The following is a 26,876-nucleotide window of genomic DNA, read 5'->3' on the forward strand; positions in this document are numbered from 1 at the left end:
TGGAATAAGAAATTTGATCACGGCATCATAACTTGAGTAATTTCTTAGACCACACTGCTATTTATAACTATATAGTCTACTAAACGGGAGTTTCTTTCGTTTTTCCTTTTGTTGATTTCTTTTCTTTTATCTCTCTTTGCTTTACTCGTGTATTGGTTAACTGTTAAGTGATACTTTTTCCGCTGGCGAAGGCTTCTGGACATGAAGCCGAAATATTCTCACTTTCATTGCTACATACGTATATTTGAAAAAATGTTTTTCATTTTGTTAGTTAAAATTTCTACCCGTTACTATATATTTTAATTTCATTTTAATTACGACATCATAAATCTTCTTTCTGTCGCCAGAAAGAAATCTGTTTCCTGTCGTCACAGTAGAAAACTCACTCGAACTTTGCTGTCAGACGTTGTATTTTTTATCTTTTCATTCTCGTGCATATCAGGAATTTCTCAGGAACAGCTAAGAGTTTTAAGTTGAAACTTTTAGGGTATGTTGAAGGGGATGCTGAACTAACCAAAAGACACTATGTACAATACTGCTACGACTAGAAATCTTCTTTCTGTCGCCAGAAAGAAATCTGTTTTCTGTCGCCACAGTAGAAAACTCACTCGAACTTTGCTGTCAGACGTTGTATTTTTTACCTTTTCATTCTCGTTTATATTTTTTACTTTACACATATTTTAAAATCTTTCTCATTTTATATTGTAATCTGTAAATATTTGCACTTTTTTTTAGAATTCCATAATTTAGATGAAGGATTACTGTTGCTAGCATTGAAGTCACTGGAATCGAAACGCAAAGCGGAAATAATTCAGCTAGATGAAGAAACCCAGGGTGTGAAATTCTTTTAAAAACCAACGTTCTTCCGATTTGCTTTTATGATTTTTACCTTTACTTCCAAGAATACATTTTCTTTTAAAATTTCGGACAGATGTTTTACAAGAATATAATTTACCTGAGGAAGAATTAAATAGACGGATTTGCCCTGCAAAATGTTTTTGTTTTCACTGTTCAATTGAGGTACATCTTACGTTAAGGTACCCTTCACTACTGCGTCTACTACACATCCGCAGAGTATTGGCAACTTATAGGAGTGAAAACTGACACATGTAAAAAAAAAACACTAACGCCATCTAGCTTTTTTCTTTTCTTAGCATTTTTTCAAGCCTTGCAATTCTTTTCCAGAAACTGAGATTATACACTTAATATTAGGCCAATTTTGCCAATTCCACTAATTTGCAATATTATTACACTGAAAAAATACCCAGAAGCGCCAAATGCTAGTCTGCTGAGACTTTTTTGTCGCCCTTAGCGGTAGTTTCTACTATTTTAAGTTACCCATACTCTTTGTACACGCCATTTAAGCTTCCCTAGACCGGCAAAATAGGAAACATGATTCTTCCATCCCAGCCTAAGAATACCCAAAGATTTAAGGTCATTTAGTTAAAATTGTCCCAGCCAAGCCTGATTTGTGACGGGGTTCTTTTCTTATTCCCGTGTTTTAAGGATTCCATTTTCGCGCATCAAAGTCGCTCTATCATGATATATTGAATGGTCTCAAACCAGATCCTTGCCTAGAAGAGCCTACTTTTTTGTCTATGTGGCCAATAACGAATATAGAGTCATGGGTAGCCGGACTGTTAAAAGAAAAATCCTGTTTAGCCAAGACGAGGGGGGTTGGGGTAATCAACCCATCCGCCCTTCTGTGAATAGCACTGTGTATATAAAACCGATAAATTTTGCTTTCCTGTGAGTTGACAATTGAGGACCTTACTGCAAATTCAGTTTTCCGGTAATAAATAGGATATGCAGGGATAAATTCGTGAAAGAAGAAGACATTTTGTCAAAAATGGTAAATCGAGTTATGTCTATTATTTACGCTAGATTTTCAATGCGAATTGATTGGCAAAATCCATTTGTCTAATTCCTTAAATGAAATAAGTTATGATAGATACAAATTCAGCCTAAGTTAAATTAGGAATAAACCGATTTTTAAAATAGAAAAATGCAAAGAATAGGCGAATTATTAAAGAAAATATTTATTGGGGACAGTAAAAATCTCGACATATCGGAAGAACTAGCATCCGTAACAAAAAAGTATTGAGCCGGATTGATTTTCTCTGAAATGCCAGTAAAAATAAAAATTCAGTTGGCTCTTTCTTCAACATTGTTGAATACGCATTTTCCACTGAATGTGTAAAGGGGAAATTAATAAAAATTTACATACAGGCATGCAGTAGCACCGCCTTTGGGATGGCAAGCGGGTACACTCGTCCCCAGGCGCAGCGCCTGTTGTGATGCCATTTGGATATATTTTACGTTGTTACAAAGCTCTTTACGGTGTTAGCAAGGAGGAACCAGAAACTGAATTTCCCCTTGGCGCTGAAAAACCAACCTATGTCTCTGAAAACGCGGAGAATTATACTAACGGTATTACTTATATTTATCAAACCTACTAAAATGAAAGTAATCTTACGAGAAAGAATCTCCTCAATGACCTACTTGATTTTCAGTCGGAATATTTTGTTTAGTGTATGAAATTTACACCTTAATTCTCAAAAATAGTCAAAACTGAGAAATTTTAAATTCCGCCATCTATTTCTGCGACAAATCCGAATGTAAAGAAGACAGAAGGTAGAAAAGTATTTTGTGAGCAAAATATAAAAAATCTTTGGGCAATACTGGGCTTAGTTCTATACAACGTATTAGTTGAAATTGGCCCTATACAACCTGGGTTTTAGTTCCAAAGATCTAAATAATTCTTTGCCAAAATCGTTTTTATATAAAATTAAACTTTTCAGTTTGACCAAAAAGAATTTTAAAAGCTATCAGTTACTACTGTCACAGAGGTGTGATTTCCTCGGTTGGTATTCCCATTGAAGATGTGATTGTGTTTGGTCTGCTGACATCCATGACCCAGAATTTGTCTGTTCAGTTGTTTAGCAAGCTTTTTTCAGTTCCTCGGATCAGGTAAAAACATTTAATGTAATTAATAAGATTTTGCGGTTCAAATTGATGCTGAAGTCATTTAGCAAGGTGGTTTTTTTCACCCCAATCAAGCAACGCAGGAATATTATGGTAAAAACCGATTCCTGAAACCTTTTGCCTTAGCTGCTTCTCCAGAATTGGCTGACTGCTCAAAAAGCAAATCGAGACTTAGTTTTGATCGGGGTTTGGTTTCATTCAAAGTGGTGTCAGTGGTCCAATCTAGTGTCTACCAACCTCTCTAGCGCAAGAGCTTCATGTTCAAGTTCTTTTTTAGGTCTAAGAAAATACTTGTGACGTGTAACACAAAGGGACTGCATCATTCGAAAAAATTTAATAATATGCTGCTTTCCCTTGATTGTTTGGGTCAGGACAAAATAAAATCAATGTGCGTGGCAACGGATGTTGACTGGTTGTTGTGACTCTTGTACCTGGTTTTAGCTTGTCCTCTATTGAATGTCCCACTAATCATTGGCACGCCATTATAACAATAAGCATCGCACCATGGCTATGGTTAATAAATGGTAGATTTTCTGTTACACATCGGTCAATAGCTTAACTTAATTAAACTGCGTTATAATAATAATAATCTCTGTACACAACAAAAATGCACTTATAAGTATAAGAAAACGGAAAAAAAAGGACACAGACAAAAATTACGCACAATTCTTGACAACTTTCAACTTTTAAACACTCATTGAGCATCGAGTTCTAGTTCTAAAATTTGTATAACAGTATATGGGACTACCGATTAGTATTTTAACCCCTTTGACTCCAAAAACGTATCTTCAGACTTAAATAAAAATATCCTCCAATCGGCTAACAACGGGTTCTCCTATAAAATTACTTAATTTTAGCGATGTGTTGTGGGAAGTGTGGGTACTTGCGCTGCCTGTCTCCAGCAGTTTAAGGCCTATAGGCTGGCCAGTGCCTATACGGCTCTTCCCACTCACTCCCGCTCTTTTCTGTATTACATAACTATTACTGAATCAGCCCCTTTTCCATTGTTTTCTTCATGCTTTAGTACATGGATCAAACATTATAGGATTTCACAACTAGCGACACTAGGCACTTGATAGAAGGCAAGTCAGTGGAGAATTGACAATTCTGTTGCAGCGGTCAGCAAACCTACGTGACAGTTCATACATTTTTTGACAAATATCAAAAACACCGTACCCTCGGAAAATGTAACTATTACGAGTCCAAATGGGGACACTAAAAATACTTGCAGAACCTAAAGAATAGCGATCGGATTTGCTTTTTATCTGAGGCAGAGATAGATTGCAAAAGAAGTTTCAAAAACAACACACGTGGTGCAAAATGCATTATATAGCCAACCAAGGGTTCTCTTATCATTTTGAATTTTTACCCTTTCGAGAAGACCGCTAGATTTTCTTATTTTTTCTTTCAAAGAATAATTATATGAATATTATAATTATAATAATAAAGAATAATGAACATTTTATGAGTGGCAAATCCAACAAAAGTCAACATCTAGTGAAAGGAAGACATATTTCAATCCTTCCCCGACCCCTAATCCCCTGAAAAATGGAACAAAAGAAAGAAAGAGCCACGACCTCATAAAAAAACGCACAGAAACCAACCTTAATGTTGGAGTTGCCAATTTCTTTTGTTCAAGCTACTTGGGTCTAAAATTACGTTTTTCCTGTTTTCGCGACTGTACTAATTAGGCAGTATTTATTTATCTACTACAATTCAATTCTCATTCAGATCGAAAAGTACGACTTTACCAAGTTTTCAACAAATGCAGAAAGTTCCGACATACTAATCTAGACTATATCATTTGCCCAATAAAGTCCTGCTCTAGACTAAAGAAAAGATTCGCGCTCCCTTAGAAAAAACGCACGCATCATTTTGGGAACAATAGCTTCTATTAATTATACTACTCTCTTTTACTTCTTCTGCTACTAAAAATTGAAGATCTTATATACTCATGAAACTCACTAATCCAATTCCTTTAAGGGGAAAGGGGGGAAGGGAGGTAATGGAATCCCATGAGAATCGCAGTAACGCCAACGACAAACAAAAACTGGAGTAACTTGTAATTTCACTGGAGTAGTGAAAATGTCCATTGTAAAGCAAGCTAGGCAGTTTTTATGGCACTTGGTATTTATCAAGTGACACATAGCGATCGAAATTTCTGTCTGTCGGTCCCGGTTTTGCTAGTTCAGGCACTTCCAGATAAGCTAGGATTATGAAACTTGGCAGGCGTATCAGGGACAAGACCAGATTAAATAAGAAATAATCTCTTCCCTGATTTGACCATCTGGGGGGGGGGGGGAGCGAGCGAACAAAATAGTTGAGATGAATTTTATTTGCCGATACAAAAAAAAATATTGTTCTTCTTAATTGTGGCTTGCTGGTCTAGGGTAGGATTCTCACTTAGGATGCGAGTGGTTTTAGGTTCGAATCCCGGACCACCCCAATTTTTACATAAAAAATCCAAAACTAGATACGTGATTAGTATAGCGATTACTGAAAGCTGGCAGGCGTATCAGGGACCAGGCCTAAATTAGAAATAGCAATTTTGCAAAGTTTCAGAGAAATTATAGAAATAGATAGATTATCAATTAAATCTGTTGAAAAGATACCTTAGTGTTAGTATTAATAGAGATGAGGGGATTTTAGGATAAACTCAGTTTATAATAGTTGAATTAAGGAGCAGTTAAATTCTTCAACCAGTAGTGATTCTGGAACAATTCCAGCGATTCCAGGAACTGTCCTGGAACAAGTGATAACCTTGCGAACAAAAGTCAGAATGAGGTCAAAGCTGGGAAAAGTCAACAGACTGCAGCTACACTAGCAGACAAAAATACATTTCATTTATAATTCATGAATTTGTTGATTAACCTGTGAAATTTAGTTAGGGCTGTTGGAACTGGGGTTTAGTGACCTTTTTGTTTGTTCAAGTAAATATAGTCTTCACTTTTAATTGATTCCTATTTATACATAGATTGTTGAGAGGAGAGTGACCCATGGTTTCACTATAGACATTCGCTTTGGTTGATGTTATAACATCAGTACTGGAAGTTTGTTTATAATGTGAGTTGTTCTTATTCATTTACCTTTTTTTTTTCTTCTTCGTCTGTTTAATTGCTGTGTTTTTTTTAGTATGATGTCTTAAAAACGTTTTTTTTTTAGTGTGATGTCTTAAAAACGTTTTTTTTTTTGTTTCTTATTTCGTTTTTTTTTTCGTTGAGAAAGGCTCCCAGACGCGGGGCCAGAATATTCGGAATATTTTTTAAACTAAAGTGTTGCTTTGTTGTTATTTTTTGTTCACTGCTTTATTGAAATTAAAACCCGTTTTTTCTTGCTTAATTTTTCGTACTTTTTTTTATATCTACTCATAGCCCAAGAAACCAATCAATTCTCACTTACCTAATTTAGAAAAGTCTCTACTCGATGAGGAAAAATAAATATAGTATGGAAGAATTATAAACATTCAAATAATCCCCTTCACAAGAAAGGTGAAAAAAAGTCCATTTTATAATTATAGAGGAATTAGCTTGGTTTCTGTAGGAAGCAAATTACTTAGCACGATGATACTAGGAGAAGAGATACAATAGATAAGGTTTTAAGTGAAGAACAGTGTGGTATTGGGAAGGGGAGAGTATGTATCGACCATATTTTCACTCTTATGATTAATGATTGACAAGTGCCTAAGTAATCAGACCCGTTAAGTCTTCAGTTTGATATATTATTAAAAAGCGTTTGGTTCAACTGTTAGAAGAGATTTAATGAAGTTCCCATGCTTGCATGGGATACCAAATAAATACATTAAAGTCGTTAGTGCTATGTAATAGAATAACATTGCTGCGGTTAAGGTAGGAAATGACATTTGTAGCTGGTTTCGCATTGAATCAGGAATTAAACAGGGCTAGGTTCTATCCCCGATTATATAGATCATTTTGCTTAAATTTGTCTCAAGAAGCATAGCAAAGGCTATGGAAGAGCAGACAATACAAAGAGGAAGTAAAACTCTTCTAGACTTTACATAAGCTGATGATTTGAGTATCTTAGACGAAAATATTAGCAAGAAGAATGAATTTTTGGATGTTTTAAGAATTCAGGGCTCAAGAACAGGTACAAAAAATTGATGTCAAGAAGACTTAAGTAGCTATAACTGGGAATAAGAGAAGTTGAAGAGGTAATGATGGGTAACAAGAAAGATCCATCAAGTGGACTCCTTCACTCATCTAGGTAGCATTTTTAGTAAAGACGGTGGGCGCAGTGAAGATCTTAAAAGTAGAATAAGCGATGCCCGGGGCGTTTCTTCACAACTGAAAAAGATTTGGAAGAATAGGATGTACCAATCAAACCAAGATTAGAATGATGGAAGCAAGTGAGAAAGTCTGGAAGTCTGGTAGAATAGGATGGACCACTCAAACCAAGATTAGAATGTTGGAAGCAAGTGATCAAAGTCCGGAAGTGCGGAAGAATAGGATGAACCAATAAAACCAAGATTAGAATGTTGGAAGCTAGTGATCACAGTAGTCAAATATGAATCTGAAACGTGGGCGCTTCAAAAGATGGAGGAGGATTTGTTAGATGTTTTCGAGAGAAAATGTATACGTATTATATAGGTACCCGTCTGACTGGCCGTATTTCAAACAGTAAACTCTACAAAAAATATGGTTCAATCCCACTTTCTAGGGCTATAAGGAGAGAAAGATGAGATGGCTGCGACTGTTCTGCGGTTGACAGGTTATGAAAGATCGCCTTTGTTGGCTAACCATCGAGGGCCAGACGAAAAGTAGGTCGTCCATGAAAGAGGTTTGGAAGGATGTTGTAAGGAGAGATTTAAAAGATATTGGAAGTTGCTTGGAGGGTGGCTTTGAATGAGTCGGGATGGAAGAATAGCACGGGCAGTCGTGTTTGCCTCAAGCGGCTTGGTGAAGCAGTGAGTGACTATTAGTAGTTATTGTATCCATTGAAATGCTTAGTTATTGCTCTATTAATTATTTTTGTTTTTACATTACATTCTAATATGATAATAGCCGTAATATAATTAAAATTAAACACCGATAATTTAACGTAATTTCTACAGTGATAATAACAAAATAGTTATAGTTTAATGGGAGAACGTGCCTGATTGGTTGACAGCAAATTATCAATATTTGGCTTCAGCTTTCCTAGGAAGGACCGCAAATCTCGTCGTTCTGTGATTTTCAAACTGCTTTACTTGTTATATCGAAAGCTCTATCGCAATTCCCTACAGTCCAGGATATTTTTTAGGTATTTTTGCCAGCAAGCCAAAATATTTTATAATCTTCTGAAAATGTTGAAATATTTGATATAAATTCCAACTTCAGCGCCTCATTAGTGAGAAGTATTTTTTCGGCGGAAGGGGGAAAACACATCAAAATTTCTTTATATGCATTTTCGTTACGTTTTCGCGAGTTGGATAAAAAACTCGAGGGAGGGGGGTTCAAGCCTCATAACCTTTCCCCCCTGGATACGGCCTTGCTCCTCTTGTAGTATCACATTCCGTTATATCACTTGGATTTATGGTCCTCAGTGGTATTTCCATCAACAGGATATCTTCGAACGTGATTTTGGAGTCGTCATGTAGGGCATTCAAATGTTGCACATATGTCTGAATATCCTCATCAAGGCCTGTGACAAGTTTGAAAACTGGGAAAATTCATGCTGAGTAATATTTTGCTTTCCAGAAATGCTGAAATTACAACCTTTGATATTTTAAAATGAGGTTGCCCTCTGGTAACAGTAAATTAATGCCTTTTTTGAACAAATCTGTCAAATACGCGGTGTCTGCTTTTAAGGTGATTCTCCGAGGTTTGAAGCAAATTCTATTTCCTATAGCATTGAAATACGCAACGAGATTTTCTCCTTTCTCATTGGCTTAATTGCTCTCTTGAGGGTTGTACCAGAATATTTAAATACTGTTGTTTATTACGATCGGATTTAAAGGGAATTTAAATTTTTTTCACATGTCTAATTGGTAACAGCTGACCATTGAAATTTGGTTGGTTACAAGTCAGATAACAGTTTAGCATTTGAATTTTCACAATGGGCAGAAAAAAAATAAGAACAAATAAAGGATGGGAAAACCTGAGACATCGGTAAGTTCTATTCCAACGTTATTGTAGATTATATTACTTTTATTCATGTACAAGTTACATTTTCAAACAGTTCGTGGTAACGAACTGTAGTAAGGAGCGAAGGGGCTCAATAGTAACCAAAACACTAAAAAACGAAGTTTTGATACAAATAGTTACATCAAAAGAATTGCATTTTAATGCTGATTTTAAATATATAAGTTTCATCAAGTTTAGTCTTACCGGTCAAAAGTTACGAGCCTGAGAAAATGTGCCTTATTTTAGAAAATAGGCGGAAATACCCTCTAAAAGTCACATAATCTTAACAAAATCACACCATCAGATTCAGCGTATCCGAGAACCCTACTGTAGAAGTTTCAAGCCCCTATCATAAAAAAGGTGGAATTTTGTATTTTTGCCAGAAGACAGATAACGGGTGCGTATTTTTTGTTTTTTCTTTGTTGTTTTTTTCCTCAGGGGTGATTGTATCGACCTAGTTGTCCTAGAATGTCGCAAGAGGGTTCATTCTAACGTAAATTAAAAGTTCTAGTGTCCTTTTTAAGTGACCGAAAAACTGGAGGGCACCGAGGCCCCCTCCAACGCACAGTTTTCTCCAAGGTCACCGGATCAAAATTTTGAGATAACCATTCTGTTTAACTCAGTCAAAAATCTAATAAATATGTCTTTGGGGATGACTAAATCCACCTCAGTTCCCGGGGGAGGGGCGGCAACTTATAAACTTAGACCATTGTTTACACATAGTAGTTGTTAATTATGAAGTGTACAGAGGTTTTCAGGGGGACTTTTTTGTGTTGGGGTTAGGGTGGGTCGGGGGGGCAGGTTACGTGGGAGGATCTTTCCATGGAGGAATTTTTCATGAGGGAAGAGAATTTCCATGAAGGGGTCGCAGGATTTTCTAGCATCATTTATAAAAAGACAATGAGAAAATATTTTTTTTCAAATGGAAGTAATGATCAACATTAAAACTTAAAACGAGCATAAAATATTACTTAAATAAGGGGGTTTGTCTCTTCCACAATACCTTGCTCTTTACGCTAAAGTATTTTTAGTAACTTCAATTAGTTATTCTACGGCCTTTGTGATTCAAGGGTCATTCTGAAGGATTTGGGACAAAATTCAAGCTTTAGTGTAAAGAACGAGGTATTGACGAGGGGGCAAACTCCCTCACATACGTAATAAAAATACACACATATATAAGTTCGTTACATAAGCTAATTCGTAAGGTACGTATGTTTATTACTAACAAAAACGTTTGTAAAAATATAATAAAAAAAAATCTAGTTATATTTTTAAGTAACCAAACATTTGGAGGTAACTAGGCCTCCTTTCCCCCCCCCCCTTTTTTTTTTAGCGAAATCGTCCGATCAAAACTATGAGAAAGCCATTTAGCTTGTAATTAACATAAAATTGCTTCTCCAAACTAAACATCCGTATGATATATGGGTAGATTATAGCAAAATATATCGTGCAGAGTACATTCCGGCAGAATATGCTTCAATCTTTTGAGGATGCCAACTCCACGTGCAACTTTGGTGGAGATAATGTCGCTATGATGCTTCCACGATAGATTTGAATCAATATGGAAGCCGAGGTACCGCAGCTTTTCACCTAATAGAACTTTACTACTTATATCAACAGAATCACCCACTCTACAAAATGTCAGTAAGAATTTTTCTTTACATTCACACACAGCAAACTTAAACTTGTAAACATCTCTAATCTTTTGAGAGTAATATGAGCTTTTACTATTAAATCATCTGCGGATTTTGCAAATACTGTTAGCAATATATGTATCCTTTAGATAAACGCGCGTCTTGTTCACATAAACTGAATAAAGTAAAGGGCCCAGCACAGACATTTTGCTATTTATAATGTTAGATATTGTCGTATGAGTGTCTACACCAGGTAACTACTTTACCCCATGAAATACAAGGCTATCAAGCATGGACTCCTGATCATAATTATCAAGCTTTTTTTCTATTCTACTAATCCTCTCCTCCAAATTTTCAATTTGAAATCTCAGACTAACAAGAGCCTGCTCGATTTTGCAAACTTTGGATTAAACTTGAGCGTGATTGAATCATAAACCTGGCTGATTATCAGTTCAATACCTTCTTTGTTCAATGAATTTGGGTCATTGGGTCATTGGACGGTTAATTCGAAAAAATGAGGTATTTTTAAGTTACGAAGGAGTGATCGAATCTTAATGAAATCTCATATTTAGAAGGATCTTGCAACTCAGATCTTTTATTTTAGATCTGGCTGAATCCAGTTTCATTGGGAGGAATTGTGGGGGGGACCGGAAATCTTGGAAACGCTTAGAGTGGAAAGGTCACGATGAAATTTGGTGGGAAGAATAAGCACACATCCAAGATACGTGACTGACATAACTGGACCGGATCCTCACTCTTTGGGAGAGTTGGGGGGGGGGTAATTCTGAAAAATTTGAAATATGAGGTATTTGTAATTTATGAACTGGTGATCAGATCTTAATGAAACTTGATATTTAGAAGGATCTTGTGCTTCAGCACTCTTATTACGAATACCGACCAGATCCGGTGACAGTAGGCGGAGTTGGATGGGGAAACCGAAAATCTTGGAAAATGATTAGAGTGAAGAGATCGGGATGAAACTTGGTGGGTAGAATAAACAAATATCGTAGATACGTGATTGACGTAACCGGACTGGATCCGCTCTCTTTGGGGGAGTTAGGGGGGTCTAGTGCTTTGGCGATTTCGGTGCTTCTGGACGTGCTAGGACAATAAAGATTGGCAGGCATGTCAGGGACCTGCACAAACTGACTTGATAAAGTCGTTTTCCCCGATTTGACCATCTGAGGGGGGCTGAAGGGAGAGGAAAAATTAAAAAAATGAGGTATGTTTAACTTACCAGTGGGTGATCAGATCTTAAGGAAATTTGATATTTAGAAGGACCTGGTGTCTTAGAGCTCTTATTTTAAACCCCGACCGGCATTAATTATCTGATTTTCCTTTTCAATCAATCCATTGATTCTTAGAATTTTGCTAGAGCTCATACCATATGAGCTCTTGGTTCTTCCGACCTCGTCATAAGTGCCATATGAGCTCTTAGCTCTTGTTTTTTTTTCAGGAAGAAAAACTTGCCCGAACAAGAAAGTTTACCAGAACAAGAAAAATTTCCAGTGTCTCCAAATTGTTCCAGGCTTTCCGAAACTCCGAATCCGGCTTTAACTATTATAGATGATTCTACGGTTAGTAAAAATGCGCCATCTGGTAGCTCTTGCGATTTTGGTTCGCCAGGAGAACACTTTGGAATCGATTTGTCTGGAATTCCAGATGTAAATTGTATAGTCAACTTGCGTCATCTGCTTAGTGAGTTTATAGAAGCAATAAAACATCAGTTCAATTGCAAGGACGGGAAATCAAAGCTTTGCGTGAAAGAAATTAAAAACACTGGACTCCAAACAAAGCTCGTCGTTATCTGCCAAGACTGTGGCTGGAAAAAGCGAGTAGAAGGTGAGCCGGAAGCCCCCCTCACTACTGTAAAAGAATACCTAACAAATTTCAGTGAACAGATATTAGGTAACAAAAAAGAGAAGATCAGCAATTTACGAGGCAACGTGAACGTGAAAGCTGTATGGGGTATCATGGGGACCGGAGGAGGCTACGCATCTTTGAACGAATTATTAAGTGTATTGGGAATAAAAAATATGAATCCGAAAACGTTTATGAATTTAGAACGCTTAGTTGGTAACGCATGGATGGATGCACTATCAGATGTCTTAGAAGAAAATGGTCGTGAGTCCTTGAAATTAGCCATTCATGAGGACAGGTTTATCAACGATTTTTTCTGGACTAAGGTCATCTGTGATGGTGGCTGGAATAAACGCAGCAAAGGACACGATTATACTGCAAAAGGTTGTGTTGGGGTAATCATTGATGCCTTTACGAAAAAATTATTATATGTAAGAATAAGAAATAAATATTGTTACCTCTGCTTCAGCTCAAAGAAGGCAAACCAGAAAGTGAAAGATCATGTTTGCTTTATGAACTACAATGGTCCCTCGAAGAGCATGGAAACCGACATTCTTGTTGAAGGTTTTCGCCAAAGTGAAGCCATGCATAACCTTCAGTATTTACAATACATCGGAGACGGCGATTCTAGTGTTTTTTACAAGCTAAGACAAAGTGTTTCATACGGATCATATATCCAAAAAGAAGAATGTGCCAATCACGTGACCAAGAACTATACAAAATACCTCCATAATGTTGTGAAGACAAAAAAAGGGATGCACAGCAAATTTCTTTCAAATGACATAATTCTAAAGCTAACCAAAAATCTACGAGGTGCAATAAAAAAGAACTCGGCTGATGGTGGGTCTGCCGAAAATCTAAGACAACTCTTACGAAGAGGCCCAGAGCATGTGTTTGGTAATCATAAAGAGTGTGATTCTGGCTGTGCCAAAAAGAATGGGGTCTTAGAAACTGTGGAGAACCGCTATAATAACCTTCCGAAAACTATTTTGGAGGATGTAAAAGCTGGCGTGGAAAATATTTGTAAAAAAGCGGACTTATTAAGAAACGATGCAACGACCAATCTTGCCGAGAATTATATGTCTGTTGCAGTGAAATTCGTAGGCGGAAAACAAATAAGCCGCTCGAAACGATGGTCATACCATGCTAGGATAAGTGGAGCAAGCCTATCCTACTCCTTGGGCCCGAAATGGCAATCTTCTACATGGAAAAAAACATTTGGCTACAGTCCTTGCAAAATAACAAAAGAATACACGGTGAAAACTTCTAATCTTCGGAAACGGACAAAAACAAATCAGAAAAGATATTACGCAACCATGGGTGGGAGATATATGGCCAAAAAGAAAGAGAATCGGAGTTTGCCTAAAGGCGATCAAAATTACGGACCAAATTGCAACAAGCCTGATATGAATCCAGAGGAATTTGAAATCGCAAAAGCTGATTATGTTGCAAAAAATATGAATCTGGATGGAGCCAAACTGCAGGAGATCTACGTAAACACAATGGGGCAAAATGATAACTGGATATTTGAGAGGAGCAAAAGGATTACTGCCACTTATTTTCATAGAATAGCTTCTCGCAAAAAAAATACTCCAACCGCACCCATAGTCAAGAATATCCGAATTAATTCTAATTTCAAATCTATTCCAATGCTTAGGGGAATTCAACTGGAGGCTATTGCACTGACGGCGTACGAGCAGAGAGAGGGAGTATCATTAATAAAAGGAGATCAAATGGGACTACTCATTCATCCAAATATCCAGTTTCTTGGAGCTTCTCTTGATGGTCGCTTAGAAAACGGCACACCAGTTGAAGTGAAGACTGTCCATAATATTCCCAGAGGAATGACCATAAGGGAAGTGGCATCCCAAAAAGGATTGGTAAAGAATTTTTTCCTATGGTCACACAATTCAAAATTGGAGTTAAAGAAAAATCACAAATACTATGCTCAAATTCAAGGTCAGCTAGAAATCACCAATCATGAAGAATGTCACTTGGTGGTATATCACCATGAGCATGATGTGGAAATTTTAACTATTCCGAGATCAAAAGAATATTTTTTGTCCATATTACCAAAGCTTCAGGAGTTTTGGAGCGATTGTTTACTTCCGGAGATATTAGACTCGCGATTGATTAGGAACATGCCACTTAGAGAGCCTGCCTTAGTCCGGGCTGCAGCAAATCGCGGAATGAAACGGACTTTGGAGCCAGAAGACAGTGGATGTGAGAAAATTACTTGGTCCGACACTGAAAGTGAATATTGAAAGTGGATTTTTCATTGACATGCGAATAGTATAGAGATTGTTTAGGGGTCATAATGTATTAGTAGCAGTATTGTTAACCTTAACCTATTAGGGTTGTTTGAATAGTAGACTATTATAGGTTAACTATTAGTGTTGGTGAATAGCATATAAATATTAGTAAGTAAATTCTATTTGAAAAATTTCAGCATTCTGTCGAAGTCCAAACCATGTTGATAAGTAAACTCTAATTACGTTGAGATTTAGTTGCTACTTTAGGCACTTCCAGGTAAGCTAGGACAGCTAAATTTGGCAGGCGTATCAGGGAGCGGACCAGATTAAATTGGAAATAGTCATTTTCCAGATCTGACCATCTGGAGGGGGTAGGGGCTGGTTAATTCGGAAAAATAATATTTTTTCGGGGGCCGGTAATATTTCAGAAAAATTTCGGTTAATAGAAAAATGAAATATTTTTAACTGACGAACGGGTGACGGGATCTTAACGAAATTTGATGTTTGGAAAAATGTTGCGTCTCAGAGCTCTTATTTCAAATCCCAACTGAATCCGGTGATATTGGGGGAATTGAGGGGGGAACCTAAAATCTTGGAAAACGCTTAGAGTCGAGAGATCAGGATGAAACCTGATGGGAAAAGTAAGCAAAAGTCATAGATACGCAATTGACATAACTAGAACGGATCCGCTCTCTTTGGGGGAGTTGGGGGGTTAATTCTGAAAAATAGAAAAAATGAGGTATTTTTAACTTAGGAAAGAGTCATCAGACCCCGATGAAATTTGATGTTTGGAAGGATATCGTGTCTCATAGCTCTTATTTTAAATTCCGACCGGATTCGGTGACATTGGGGGAGAGATGGGAGGGGGAACCTAAAATCATGGAAAAGGCTTAGAGTGGAGGGATCGGGATGAAACCTGGTGGTAAAAATAATCGTAAGTCCTAGATATGAGATTGACATAACTGGAACGGATCTGCTCTCTTCGGGGGAGTTGGGAGGAGGATTGTTAATTCTGAAAAATTAAAAAAAAAGGTATTTTCGAGTGACGAAGGAGAGATTGGATCTTATAGAAATTTGATATTTGGAAGGATATCACGTCTCAGAGCTCTTATTTTAAATCCCGACCGGATCCGGTGAAGAGGAAGTTGGGGGGGGGCCTAAAATCTTGGAAAATGCTTAGAGTACAGGGGTCGGGATGAAACTTGGTGGTAAAACTAAGTACAAGTCCTAGAAACGGGATTGACATAACTGGAACAGATCTGTTCTGTTTGGGGGAGTTGGGGAGGGAGGGTTAATGCTAAAAAATAGAAAAAATTAGGTATTTTAACTTATGAAAGAGTGATCGTACCTTTATGAAATTTCATATTTAGAAGGACCTCGAAACTCAGATCTCTCATTTTAAATCCCTACCAGATTCAGTGTCATTAGGAGGGGGGACCGGCATTACTGGTACGGATCCGTTCTCTTTGAGGGAGCTAGAAGTTGTTAATTTGGGAAAATTAGAAAAATTGAGGTTTTTTTAACTTAAGAATGGATGACCAGACCTTAATAAAATTTTATAATTAGAAGAAACTCAGGTCTCAGAGCTCTTCTTTCAAATCCCGACCAGATCTTTTGACATTGAGGGGGAATTGGAGGGGGAAACTGGAAATCTTGGAAAACGCTTATAAACGGCGTAGATACGTAATTGACGTAACTGGACTGGATCCGTTTTCTTTGGGGGAGTTAGGTGGTGTGGTTCAGTGTTTTGGTGAGTTTAGTGCTTCTGGACGTGCTAGGACGATAAAAATTGGTAGGCATGTCAGGTAGCTGCACTAATTGACTTGTTACAGTTGTTTTCCCCGATTCGACCATCTTGAGGGCTGAAGGGAGAGGAAAAATTTGAAAAATTGAGGTATTTTTAACTTACGAGTGGGCGATCGGATCTGAATGAATTCTGATATTTAGAAGTACCTTGTATCTCAAAGCTCTTATTTTAAATCCCGACCAGCATTAAGCCTCTGATTTTCCTTTTAAAGCAATCTATTGATTCTTAGAATTTTGCTAGAGCTCATATCATATGAGCTCTTGGCTCTTCTTGACCTTGTCACAAGTGCCGTTTGAGCTCTTAGCTCTTGTTTTTGATGAATAGTATATAAATATAAGTAGTTTCAAAAATTTATTAAATACTCCTAAGGGGTTTCCTTCCTCCCTTACCTGTATTTATGACCCCAGGGCAAGGGTGCCTAATGTTTATTATGTACCTTCAGGAGCATATCACTTTAAATGACATTAATTTAGTAAGTATATGCATTACTCCGTAAAGCTAAGTTTACGATTACCCCGGTTCCAAACCGGGGTAATCAGTCATTTATGAACGAGCCTATAAATCATCAACTATATGAGATGATGGGGAAAAACCAAAATATTCTAAGATACGGCACTATTAGGAATAAAATGAGATCCCGTGGAACTAAAATGGACGAATATCCTACAACTTTAGATTAAAAAAAATAATGTTCGTATATTTTATAGGCCTACAATCGGCGTTTCTTTACTTTTAAGAGCCAATAATGTTTAAAATAATGTGTTTTAAAGAATAACGTTCTTTTTAAAAATAATATTCATACATTTTATAGGCCTACAATCGATGTTTCTTTACTTTTAAAGGCCAATATTGTTTAAAATAATGTGTTTTTAAGACTAATGTTCTTTTTAAAAATAATGTTCATACATTTTATAGGCCTACAATCAGTGTTTCTTTACTTTTAAAGGCCAATAATGTTTAAAATAATGTGTTTTTAAGAATAATGTTCTTTTTTTAAAAAAATGTTCATACATTTTATAGGTCTACAATCAGTGTTTCTTTACTTTTAAAGGCCAATAATGTTTAAAATGATGTGTTTTTAAGAATAATATTCTTTTTAAAAATAATGTTCATACATTTTATAGGCCTACAATCGGTGTTTCTTTACTTGTAAAGCCAAACTGTTATCTGCTTTGTAACCTAACAAATTCCAATTCGTATGGTGTTAAAATGATATTGCCTCAAGGTGTTGTTGCCAATTATACATGTTTTCAGCTTCCTTTTAAATCTGGTCTTAATGCTAAGGAGATGTCAACATTCTTAATGACATTCTGGCAAACCCCTCAAGGAGTGCTTAAGCCAATGAGAAAGGAGGAAATCTTGAATACTAAGAATTATTGCTAAAAATCATCTGTTATAACTACAAAATTAACAATCTTTGGGATTATTTGTCGGTATAAGATCTACAAAACGACACAAAAATCAAGGCTATATGATTAGTAAAACCCTTTTAAACAGTAAAGGAAGAATATCTTAAATGGCAAATTTTAAAGGAAACTGATGATAATAAAAAAAAAAATTCACGGCTAAAATTTTTGAAATCTTGTGGCAAATGGAGAGGCTACTTTACAATTCTCTACGTCTTCTAAAAGTAATTTTATTGCTACTTTTAAAAATTAGAGGTGTCCCCACTAATTAATTTTTTATGAAGCTCTAAAGAAAAAAAAATGCAAATTTGTTCGGCCTATTCATGTCAAAGCTTTCAATGAAGCCACAGTAATTTTTTCATCAAAGAATCTGCTCGTGTCTGTTGTTAATACGCATTACACTGCTATAGGAAAATAGCATTGGCTTCAAACCTCGGAGAATCGCCTTAAATTGTTCTGGTTTTCATTAAATCTGAATCTTTACTTCCCAGAAACTCTAAAACCGTTTCAAAAATTGAATAAAATATTTCCAAAGTTGCACCTTTTGACAACCAGTGTGCTTCAGTATGTATGGCCAATTGTTTATCCATCATTTTCATCGTAGAATTGTGCAAATATACGTACATTCAATGAATTGATTCGTATTCAATACATTGAATGTACCAGTTGTTGATGGATGACACAGCGAATTACGGTTACCATTTTTACGAGGAAAAATCGCTAAACTTCTTAAAATATTATCTGTCTCCATTGGTAGTTGAATTTTTCAACTTTTTGTGGCCAACTTTGTGTGGCCAAAAGAAGTTTAGCAAACGTTTATGTTTTTCACTATCTAAACACGATAAATTTTGGTGGACCACCGTTTAACAATTGTGAACTCCTATCTGTTTGTCACGCCAACGTAGACCCCGTCAAGTCTCCTGTGGGTCCACCTGGACCACTTTAGGGATCAGGGAATTAGACCAACGACCAAAAGATTAACTGTGTAACAGTTTTCTTAGCCAAACATTATGAGAGGAAAAGAAAACGGCATTAGACTTTACAGTCCCTACCGGCGGTGCTGATCTCTGTTTCTTGGCCCTTCAGTAATGGCGGGTTAGAGGCCAATCATCCTGTGCTTTCGCACACCCTTCCTGTTTACCTTTCCCAGATTTCTCCAGTGCCCATTTAGAGCTGGGTCGACTCTGGCTGAGCTTACAGAGTGACAACACTGACCCCCGTCCCAAACCAAATAATTAATTACACCAGGATTCGAACCCTCGCCCTCTCAGACAAAGGATCCTGAATCCAGCGCACCGATCCACTCGGCTAGAACGGGTTGCTGATAGACGATTCAATGACAACAACTACTTCCGGACAAGTAAAACTGTATGGTAATGATATTGTAAATTTTCAAAATCTGAAGTGCATACACTTCACAATGTTTGTCCCTCTTAAATTGTAGTACTCTTCAATTCAAACTGCTTTTTAGCATTTTTAGCTTGTGCATTACCTTAGTTACACGATTTTATCTTCGAGCTCAACATTTCCCCAATGAACCCAATTAATAAAGAAATTCCCCCAATTAATAAAGAAATTAAGACTCCATTCTCCTGCTTTCTATTATTTATCCCATTTATCTACTTTAAAGATTTCATTGTTAGTATGACTCAAGACTGCGGCGAAATTTGACCTTGAAACTTAGCGAATTCTAGCTTCTTTTGCATTTTCTATCTACATGCCTAGCAACCACCCCTACTACCTATCAATATTCTAGTAGCTGCATAGAGTAAAACACACGTAAACACGAGTTGCGCTGCAATACCTAACCGTGCAACACCTAAACCGTAGTTGCATTGCAATGCCAGACACAAACTATTGCTCTCAAGGATTAGTAAATACAAAGTTTTATTTACAATAATGAATAAATAATAAAAGAATGAATTTCGAATAATCCAGTTCCGATTAAGTTCAAACCCAAATCATCCTCAAGGTCCAAAAGCGTGAATTTAATTCATGAATTTTATTCATATTCATGCAACAGAAAGGAAAAAAATGTATTTGGAAATATCAAACCCAAACAAACAATGGAATGTAAATCTTCAAAATCACTTAAGCAGGGACCATTTAAGCTGTTCTTTCGCTGTTTGAAGAACCTGTAAAAAATAATTTAAAATTAATCTTTAATCTTAACTAATCTTAATCAATTAATATTAATCATAATTTTAAAAATTAATCACTTAAGCAGGGACCATTTAAGCTGTTCTGTTGCAGTTTGAAGAACCTGTAAAAAATAATTTTGGTATAAATTGAAAAAAAAAAATGAAAATCCCGAATTTACCAGGGCTTCAAAACAGCCAAATTATGTTCAAAAAAGAAGGAAAATGTTACAATCGCTGCATTTGCCCTCCAACACACCGCCATCATCAACGAAAAATAAAAAAACACAAATTTCTATGGCACTCCGATAAAAAAAAACTTGACACCTTTCTGGAATAAAATCTTTTTCTTTACGTTCGATGCTACAATTAAATAAGTGTCATAATCAGATTTTACGTTACCACCAAAACTTTCTTCTAAAAACACGAGCTAGAATGACAATCTGTGAGAACATACTTTTGACACAAAAAAAACATTGTTTTTGCCCAACTACGCGAAAAAAAAATACTAACAATTTATTTTGCACCCACTATAAAATACAAAGCGAAAGCGAAGTAATATACTATTAAGAAGAAAAACAACATTAAAACCAAAACTAAACTATAAGAACGACATGAGATAGGACTGTGAAACAGTACAAACTGAGAAAATGCAGATTGGATCGCCACCCTTGTAGCATGGCCAATTTTGCTATTTTTATGCCACGGAGGCAGATACAAACAAATAGAAAATCAAAAAGCCAGTACATCTTTTTAGAGGAAAAAAAACGGATAAAAAACGAAGACTGGTTTCAGGAGGACGAATAGAGTTCAAAAGTACCATACGATTTACTCCAATTAGCAACAATTTTTGAATAACCATGCTGGAGCATGTCAAACGTCCAAAATTACGTGTGAACAAAATGACCGTAAATTATTTGTAATTAAGATTCCCAACCAACTGACAGATTTAACTAGAGATATTGAAAAAATTATGAGAGTTAAATGGCGATCTAGACAGAAGATGCAACAAAATTAACAGACAGAAAGCTTCTTCTTAGTATGATTAAATAAAAAAAAAAAAAAAAAAAACAACTAGTTTTTTCAACAGAAAGTAAGGAGCAACATTAAAACTTAAAACGAACAGAAATAATTAAGTGTATGAGGGGATTTGCCCCCTTCTTAATGCTTCGCTCTTCACGCTAAAGTTTTGAGTACGTTTAAAAAATCTTCTTATTGTTCTAATTAAATGACCCTTTTGTTTCAAGAGCCGTTCATAAAGAAGTGTGACAAAATGTCAAACTTTAGCGTAAAGAGCGAGGTATTAAGAAAGGGGAAAGTCCCCTCATACACAATAATTTCTGATCATTTTAAGTTTCAATGTTGCTCCTTAATTTCAGTTGAAAAAAACTTGTTTTTTTCTTATTTAATTTTTGGTCATTTTTTGAATAATGGTGGGAAATCGGGCTCGGCCTCCACGGAAAGATACTCTAGACAATTCAATACCCATGAAAATTTACCCCAGAGAATTAGCATCAAAACCTAAATGTAAAATTGAGTTCTCAAAGGGAAAGTAAGTCAAATGAAAGAATTTTGTATAGGAATTCTGGGAAACACCCTCAGTGTAAAATTTTGCCTGAAAAGTTTAACCTCCTGGAAACTTCCTTCCTCATGGAAATTCTCCCCGTGGAAAATCCTCTCAAAAAATACCGTCCCCTCCCCAGACCAAAAAATATTTGCATACTTCCCAATAACAAAGAGTGTAGCCTATATAAACAATCGACAAATTACCTAGCTTAAAAGACCTTTCCCCAGGGGCTGTTGGGGGTTATGTTATCACCAAATATATAGATATTGGGCATTTCAACTATGCTGAACAATATGGCTATCGCAAAATTGTTATCAAACGACTTTGGTAAAAAAAGAGCGCGGGAGGGGGTTCTTTTCCCACCAAACTTTTTGGTCACTTAAGAGGGTCACTAGAACCTTTAATTTACATGCAAGTGAGACCTTTCCAGATATCATAGGACTGTAGGTTCGATACAATCATCCCTAGGTAAATAAAAACAAACAACAACAACAAATAAACGCATCTGTGATCTTTCTTTTGGCCAAAAATGCAAAACTGCGCATTTTTGAAGATGGGAGTTTGAAAGCTTTACACTCGGGTTCTCAGATATGCTGGATCTTATGGTATGATTTCATGAGAATTTTTTGAATTTTACAGGTTTTCCCCCTCACTTTTCAAAAATCAGGCAAATTTTCTCAAGATAGTAACCTTTGATTGGTAAAACTAAAATTAACGAGTCTCATATATTTAGAATCAGAATATTAAGCCAATTGCTTGACTTATATACTGATATCAAAATTCCTTTTTTTAGACTTTCAGATACTATTGATACGGGTCGCTCCTTACTTACTGTAACTGTTTGACTAATTAAAGAATGTCATCCACATAAGCCAAATATGAGACATTAGAATTTTCAAAAATTTGAAGTTTCCGGAATATTATTCCATATTTTATTTAATTATTTAATGTGGCTAAATATATAATTAGCCACATTTAATTTCAAATAGGAAGGGATTAGACTCCCACCGTCACGCCTTATTTGATTTGCAGATATGTGATTTTTTTTTCCCTTTTATAGCGTATCTTAAGCTATTAGCTTTTCTACTTTTAATAAGCTTACCTGAGATACAGACTGCTCTCCTATTGGGATATCTTCACTCCTTATTGATACCTTATGGGCAATAGCTTCTGGATCGGCTTCAAGAATTATTCTAGAAAAGAAAACCCTGTGGGATCACAATGAAACCAAAAACTATCTGCCTCAGTAAATCCTTATTACTGAAAAAGTGAAAAAAGAAAGGGGAGGAAACAAGTAAGAGGAAGATGTTGGAGCTATAACTAAGAAAAAGCTACACATTACTGGTCCTTGGATAGACTAATAAGAATGAACATAAAATGCCATAAGTCAAGTTTATTGATAAAACTTAACAAAATGCATATATATATATATATATATATATATATATATATATATATATATATATATATATATATATATATATATATATATATATATATATATATATATATATATATGTGTGTGTGTACAAATAAAAATACATAATTCCTTGGTGAGTTGCTACTGGAGTCACCGTAAATACCAAAAAAAAAGAGAAAAAAAAACTATCCAAATTATCCACTATACTCCTTCAAACGCCTTAAACAACAAAAGAAGAAAAAATGACGAATTAATAGCTTAGGATATGTTAAAATACCTATTAATTTCCAATAGAGTCTAGTAAGACAATATTTTGGTATAATAGGTTATTTTAGGTCGGGTTTTGTGACTAAGTGAACGAGCAGGAAGATGGACCATCCCTAAGAATAAAAAAAATTCACGCATCATGCTACTGATATCTTACAAAGCATTTAGCAAATTTACAATCTTAGTGTAGCAGATTTTGGAATAAACTATGCACTTTTATTTAATCCTATGGTTTAGGTCCACAACCTGAAAGATATCTAGTAGCCTTTAAGAATGTGTGTTATGAAGACAAAATCCTACAATATGAAGGCTTTTTTAATCTCCTTTTTAATATTTTACTCAATTTGTTTCCCTCATTAGAAACATCCTTGTTCTGCTAAGATGCGATTTTATGAACGATTAGTCTCCGTGCAAGCTATCACTGTTAAAACTGCAAAATTAATTATGATTTCAACTAATCTTAAATTTATTGGGTTTATTTTAATTAGTTTGACGTTTTATTTTATCTTTTTTGAGTTTAATTTGACTTAATTTTTTTTATTCCTCGATTCGTGGCCCCATACACAATCAAATATCTAATTTGCCACTAGTTTTTATTGAGGTTTTAGATGACTGTTGAAAATTCTTTTGGAAGAGTCGATAGAAAAACTTTCAGGGATTACTTCCCCAGGAAGATTATTCTAGATTTAAGTGCAATGTCAAATGAAGCTGTTCTTCAAATACCCTGTTCTGGGCGTGCCAACCTCAACCAAATGTGACCGAGTTGCGTGCCTTCATGCCTGTCTTGTCGGTTGGACAAAGGAGGCACAATACGTGAAAGCTCTACAGAAGGTGAATTTATGTACTTGTAGAAAATAGTCATCGACGCTACATCAAAACTCTCACTAGCAGACTGGAGAGGTCATGGAGAACGACTAAACCTGCCCTATTTTGGATTTTTGGAGTGGTGCCAACATCGTTTTCAGAGCATACAGCGGTTGTCCATACTTGCCGATGGGTCTGATGCAAGACTTGTAGATTTGGATGGTTGAGCTAAGCGGTACAAGGTTTTTTCAGCGGAGGGTGATCCCCAGCTTTCTTACACAGGACATCCTCACCCAATCTAGGTTTTTTCCAAGAGATATCCATGGAGAAATATAGTTTCAATTTAGTTCAATATTTAAAATAGTTTTATTTATTTTATGTCGACAGGACTACAGAAGGTAATTATTTTGAGCGTCCCAATGAGTGGACAGAGTAAGTGCACTTGATTTTTAGACAGAATTCTTTACAGCAGCGTCCAAAACTAGCGTCATTTTAAGGCAAAACGAAAGTATCGAGGACGCGGTGCGTTGGTAGCAGATGTTCAATGGATAAAAATGGTTGATCAAACATTCATGCATTTACTGATTGTCTTGATCAGATTCCTTGTCATTTCTTACAAAAAAGAAGAGAGAAAAATAAATGGCCTAAATGACTGATAACAATACTGAAAAGTTTCAGAATACCGTAACAAGTTGTCCAAAATCTAAAAAATAGCTGAAATTAACGGTAATGCACTTTTTTTCAAGAAGAAAGTGCAAGTCATATTTGTAGAATATGGCTAGTCTGTCACATTCATTTAGCAGGTGGGAAAGTAGACAGAGGTAATATCGATACTAAATAAATCATCTGGTCGGTGCGACGTCTATATATATTTATGAGGGGGTGAATGCCCCATGCATGAGAAAAACCTTAAAAATTGTTTTTAGTATTCTCCTAAATTGTAATCTTTCGGGCGAATATTCCCTCACACTATTTTTTGCCATAAAATGTAGACGTTATACATTTCCTTTTTTTGGAGGAAAAGGGCATAAGGTTACCCTTGAAAAATGGCTCTATATTGTGCGTATTTAACCTTACAGTATGAAGTGAAATGTCACATTGACTTCTGTTTTTATTCATAGTGCTATAGAATCGGATCTTTTAAATGAATTTGGAATTCTACAGCTCGATCCTTTACATATGTCTATTGAATCCAAACATGGAGGATGTGCGGAGAGACCCTGGAAGAATCATGTTTTCATTCAAAAGCAGGGGGGGAGTTCATATTCAGTATTTGTGTTAATCAACCATTATTGTGTTGCGAGAGCAACACTTTGGTTTTGTCGTGGGTTTTTTTTTTTTGTTCCTAGCACCCCGATTTCAGCTTATTCCTAGAAAGTGGTAAGGGTCTAACCTCTGTGGTTTTTACGGAAAGTGTGGACCTTAGGCCGGATTGATGAATATGACTTTACATTTTGGAAAGCTTCGTAGAACTCTTGCCTGGGGCCAAAAAGGATGGTTTTTGCTTGTCCTTGAGCCAGAGCCTATAGTGTGTGAAGTGAAGAGGAGTTGTATAGCCTATGTCAGAGAGGACTATCTGAAGTTATGCAGCCAAGCTTTCGTTTCATCAAACCATGTTTCTGCTTTCGAGCGGAAAGCTCCGTTCTAGCAGGCAAGCAGGCAGGCACCAGTTTCAAATTGAAGATGGACTAAAATCTATAAGTGTTAAATATATGCGACAGTTACCCTGCCCCACAGCCAATATATCTTCTTTGAGTGATAAATAGAAAAATTTAGAGAAGCAAAAAAGCGGCATTTTCCCACGGGTCCGAAAGTGCTGCCGTGATTTCGGCTGAGTTTATCATTCGGTTTTTCGCACTTGGGATTGCGGTAGAGAAATGGTATCAGATGTGCCTCTTAAACTTTAAAAGTCCTCTCATTGCTAAAGAAATTAGAGTTTATCCTTTGCTCCTTTCTAAGTGATGACGTTAGAAAGTTGGCCTACGGCAAAAAAGTCAACTTTTGAACTAAGACAGATAGATTTTTTTTTTCGACGGCAGTCGATAGCTTTTGATGAGCTGATTAAAGTTTATGTCATCCATTTTTTTGTACAAAAATTCCTTCATGAGATATACCAGTTTGAAAGTTTAAAGGGGTTGACAACTTCAGTAGTAAGGTACACACTGAAACCAAAAATAGGCCGATACCAATTGTGAGACATATAGGGGAGTTGTAAGCAACAGTCGGCTGCTAGCTCATAATCATCCTCGGCAATGAGGGGTTCGCAACTCTTACTAGTTGGTGTACCTATTTTTGTTTCCGTTGTATTTGATGGTAAGACCAATTTGGTTCCAGTGGTAAGACATGTAGGGGACTTGTAAGTAATAATCGGCTGTAAGGCTACAATCATCTTTAGCAATGAGGAGTTTGCAACTTTTGCGAGTTGGTGTACCTAGTATGTATTTTAGCATCCTTACAGATTAACAACTTCAGCGTTTAGTCGCAGCGAGGAAACAAAACCAAAGTGTTGCTCTCGCAACACTTTACTCGGCGAAGCCGAGCAAAGGTTGCCGCAACACCTCACGTTGCCCATGCAACGTAGATCTAATTAAACTCTGATGAGCGCCTGAGGCTAAGG

General features: G+C 36.2%; 2 protein-coding genes across 4 annotated transcripts in view; one reads left to right on the plus strand and one right to left on the minus strand.

Annotated features, from left to right (window-relative positions):
- The window catches only part of LOC136026843 (vacuolar protein-sorting-associated protein 25-like), a 28,489-nt gene extending 27,566 nt beyond the window's left edge, over positions 1-923 (plus strand). Inside the window, exon 5 of the mRNA XM_065703554.1 lies at positions 736-923. Within this exon, the coding sequence (XP_065559626.1) occupies positions 736-851 (116 nt within the window). The 3' untranslated portion in view covers positions 852-923. The remainder of the gene's footprint in view (positions 1-735) is intronic.
- Positions 924-20,050: 19,127 nt separating this feature from the next.
- LOC136026851 (coatomer subunit zeta-1-like) overlaps positions 20,051-26,876 on the minus strand; it is a 48,009-nt gene continuing 41,183 nt past the window's right edge. For all 3 annotated transcript variants that reach the window (XM_065703570.1, XM_065703571.1, XM_065703572.1), the window contains exons 4-5: positions 22,871-22,961; positions 20,051-20,198 (exon numbers count right to left, since the gene is read on the minus strand). In XM_065703570.1, coding sequence (XP_065559642.1) covers positions 20,151-20,198; positions 22,871-22,961 — 139 coding nt within the window. In that variant the 3' untranslated portion in view covers positions 20,051-20,150. The remainder of the gene's footprint in view (positions 20,199-22,870; positions 22,962-26,876) is intronic.

The sequence above is a fragment of the Artemia franciscana genome, chromosome 5 (assembly GCF_032884065.1).
Source record: "Artemia franciscana chromosome 5, ASM3288406v1, whole genome shotgun sequence".
NCBI classification, from domain to species: Eukaryota; Metazoa; Arthropoda; class Branchiopoda; order Anostraca; family Artemiidae; genus Artemia; species Artemia franciscana.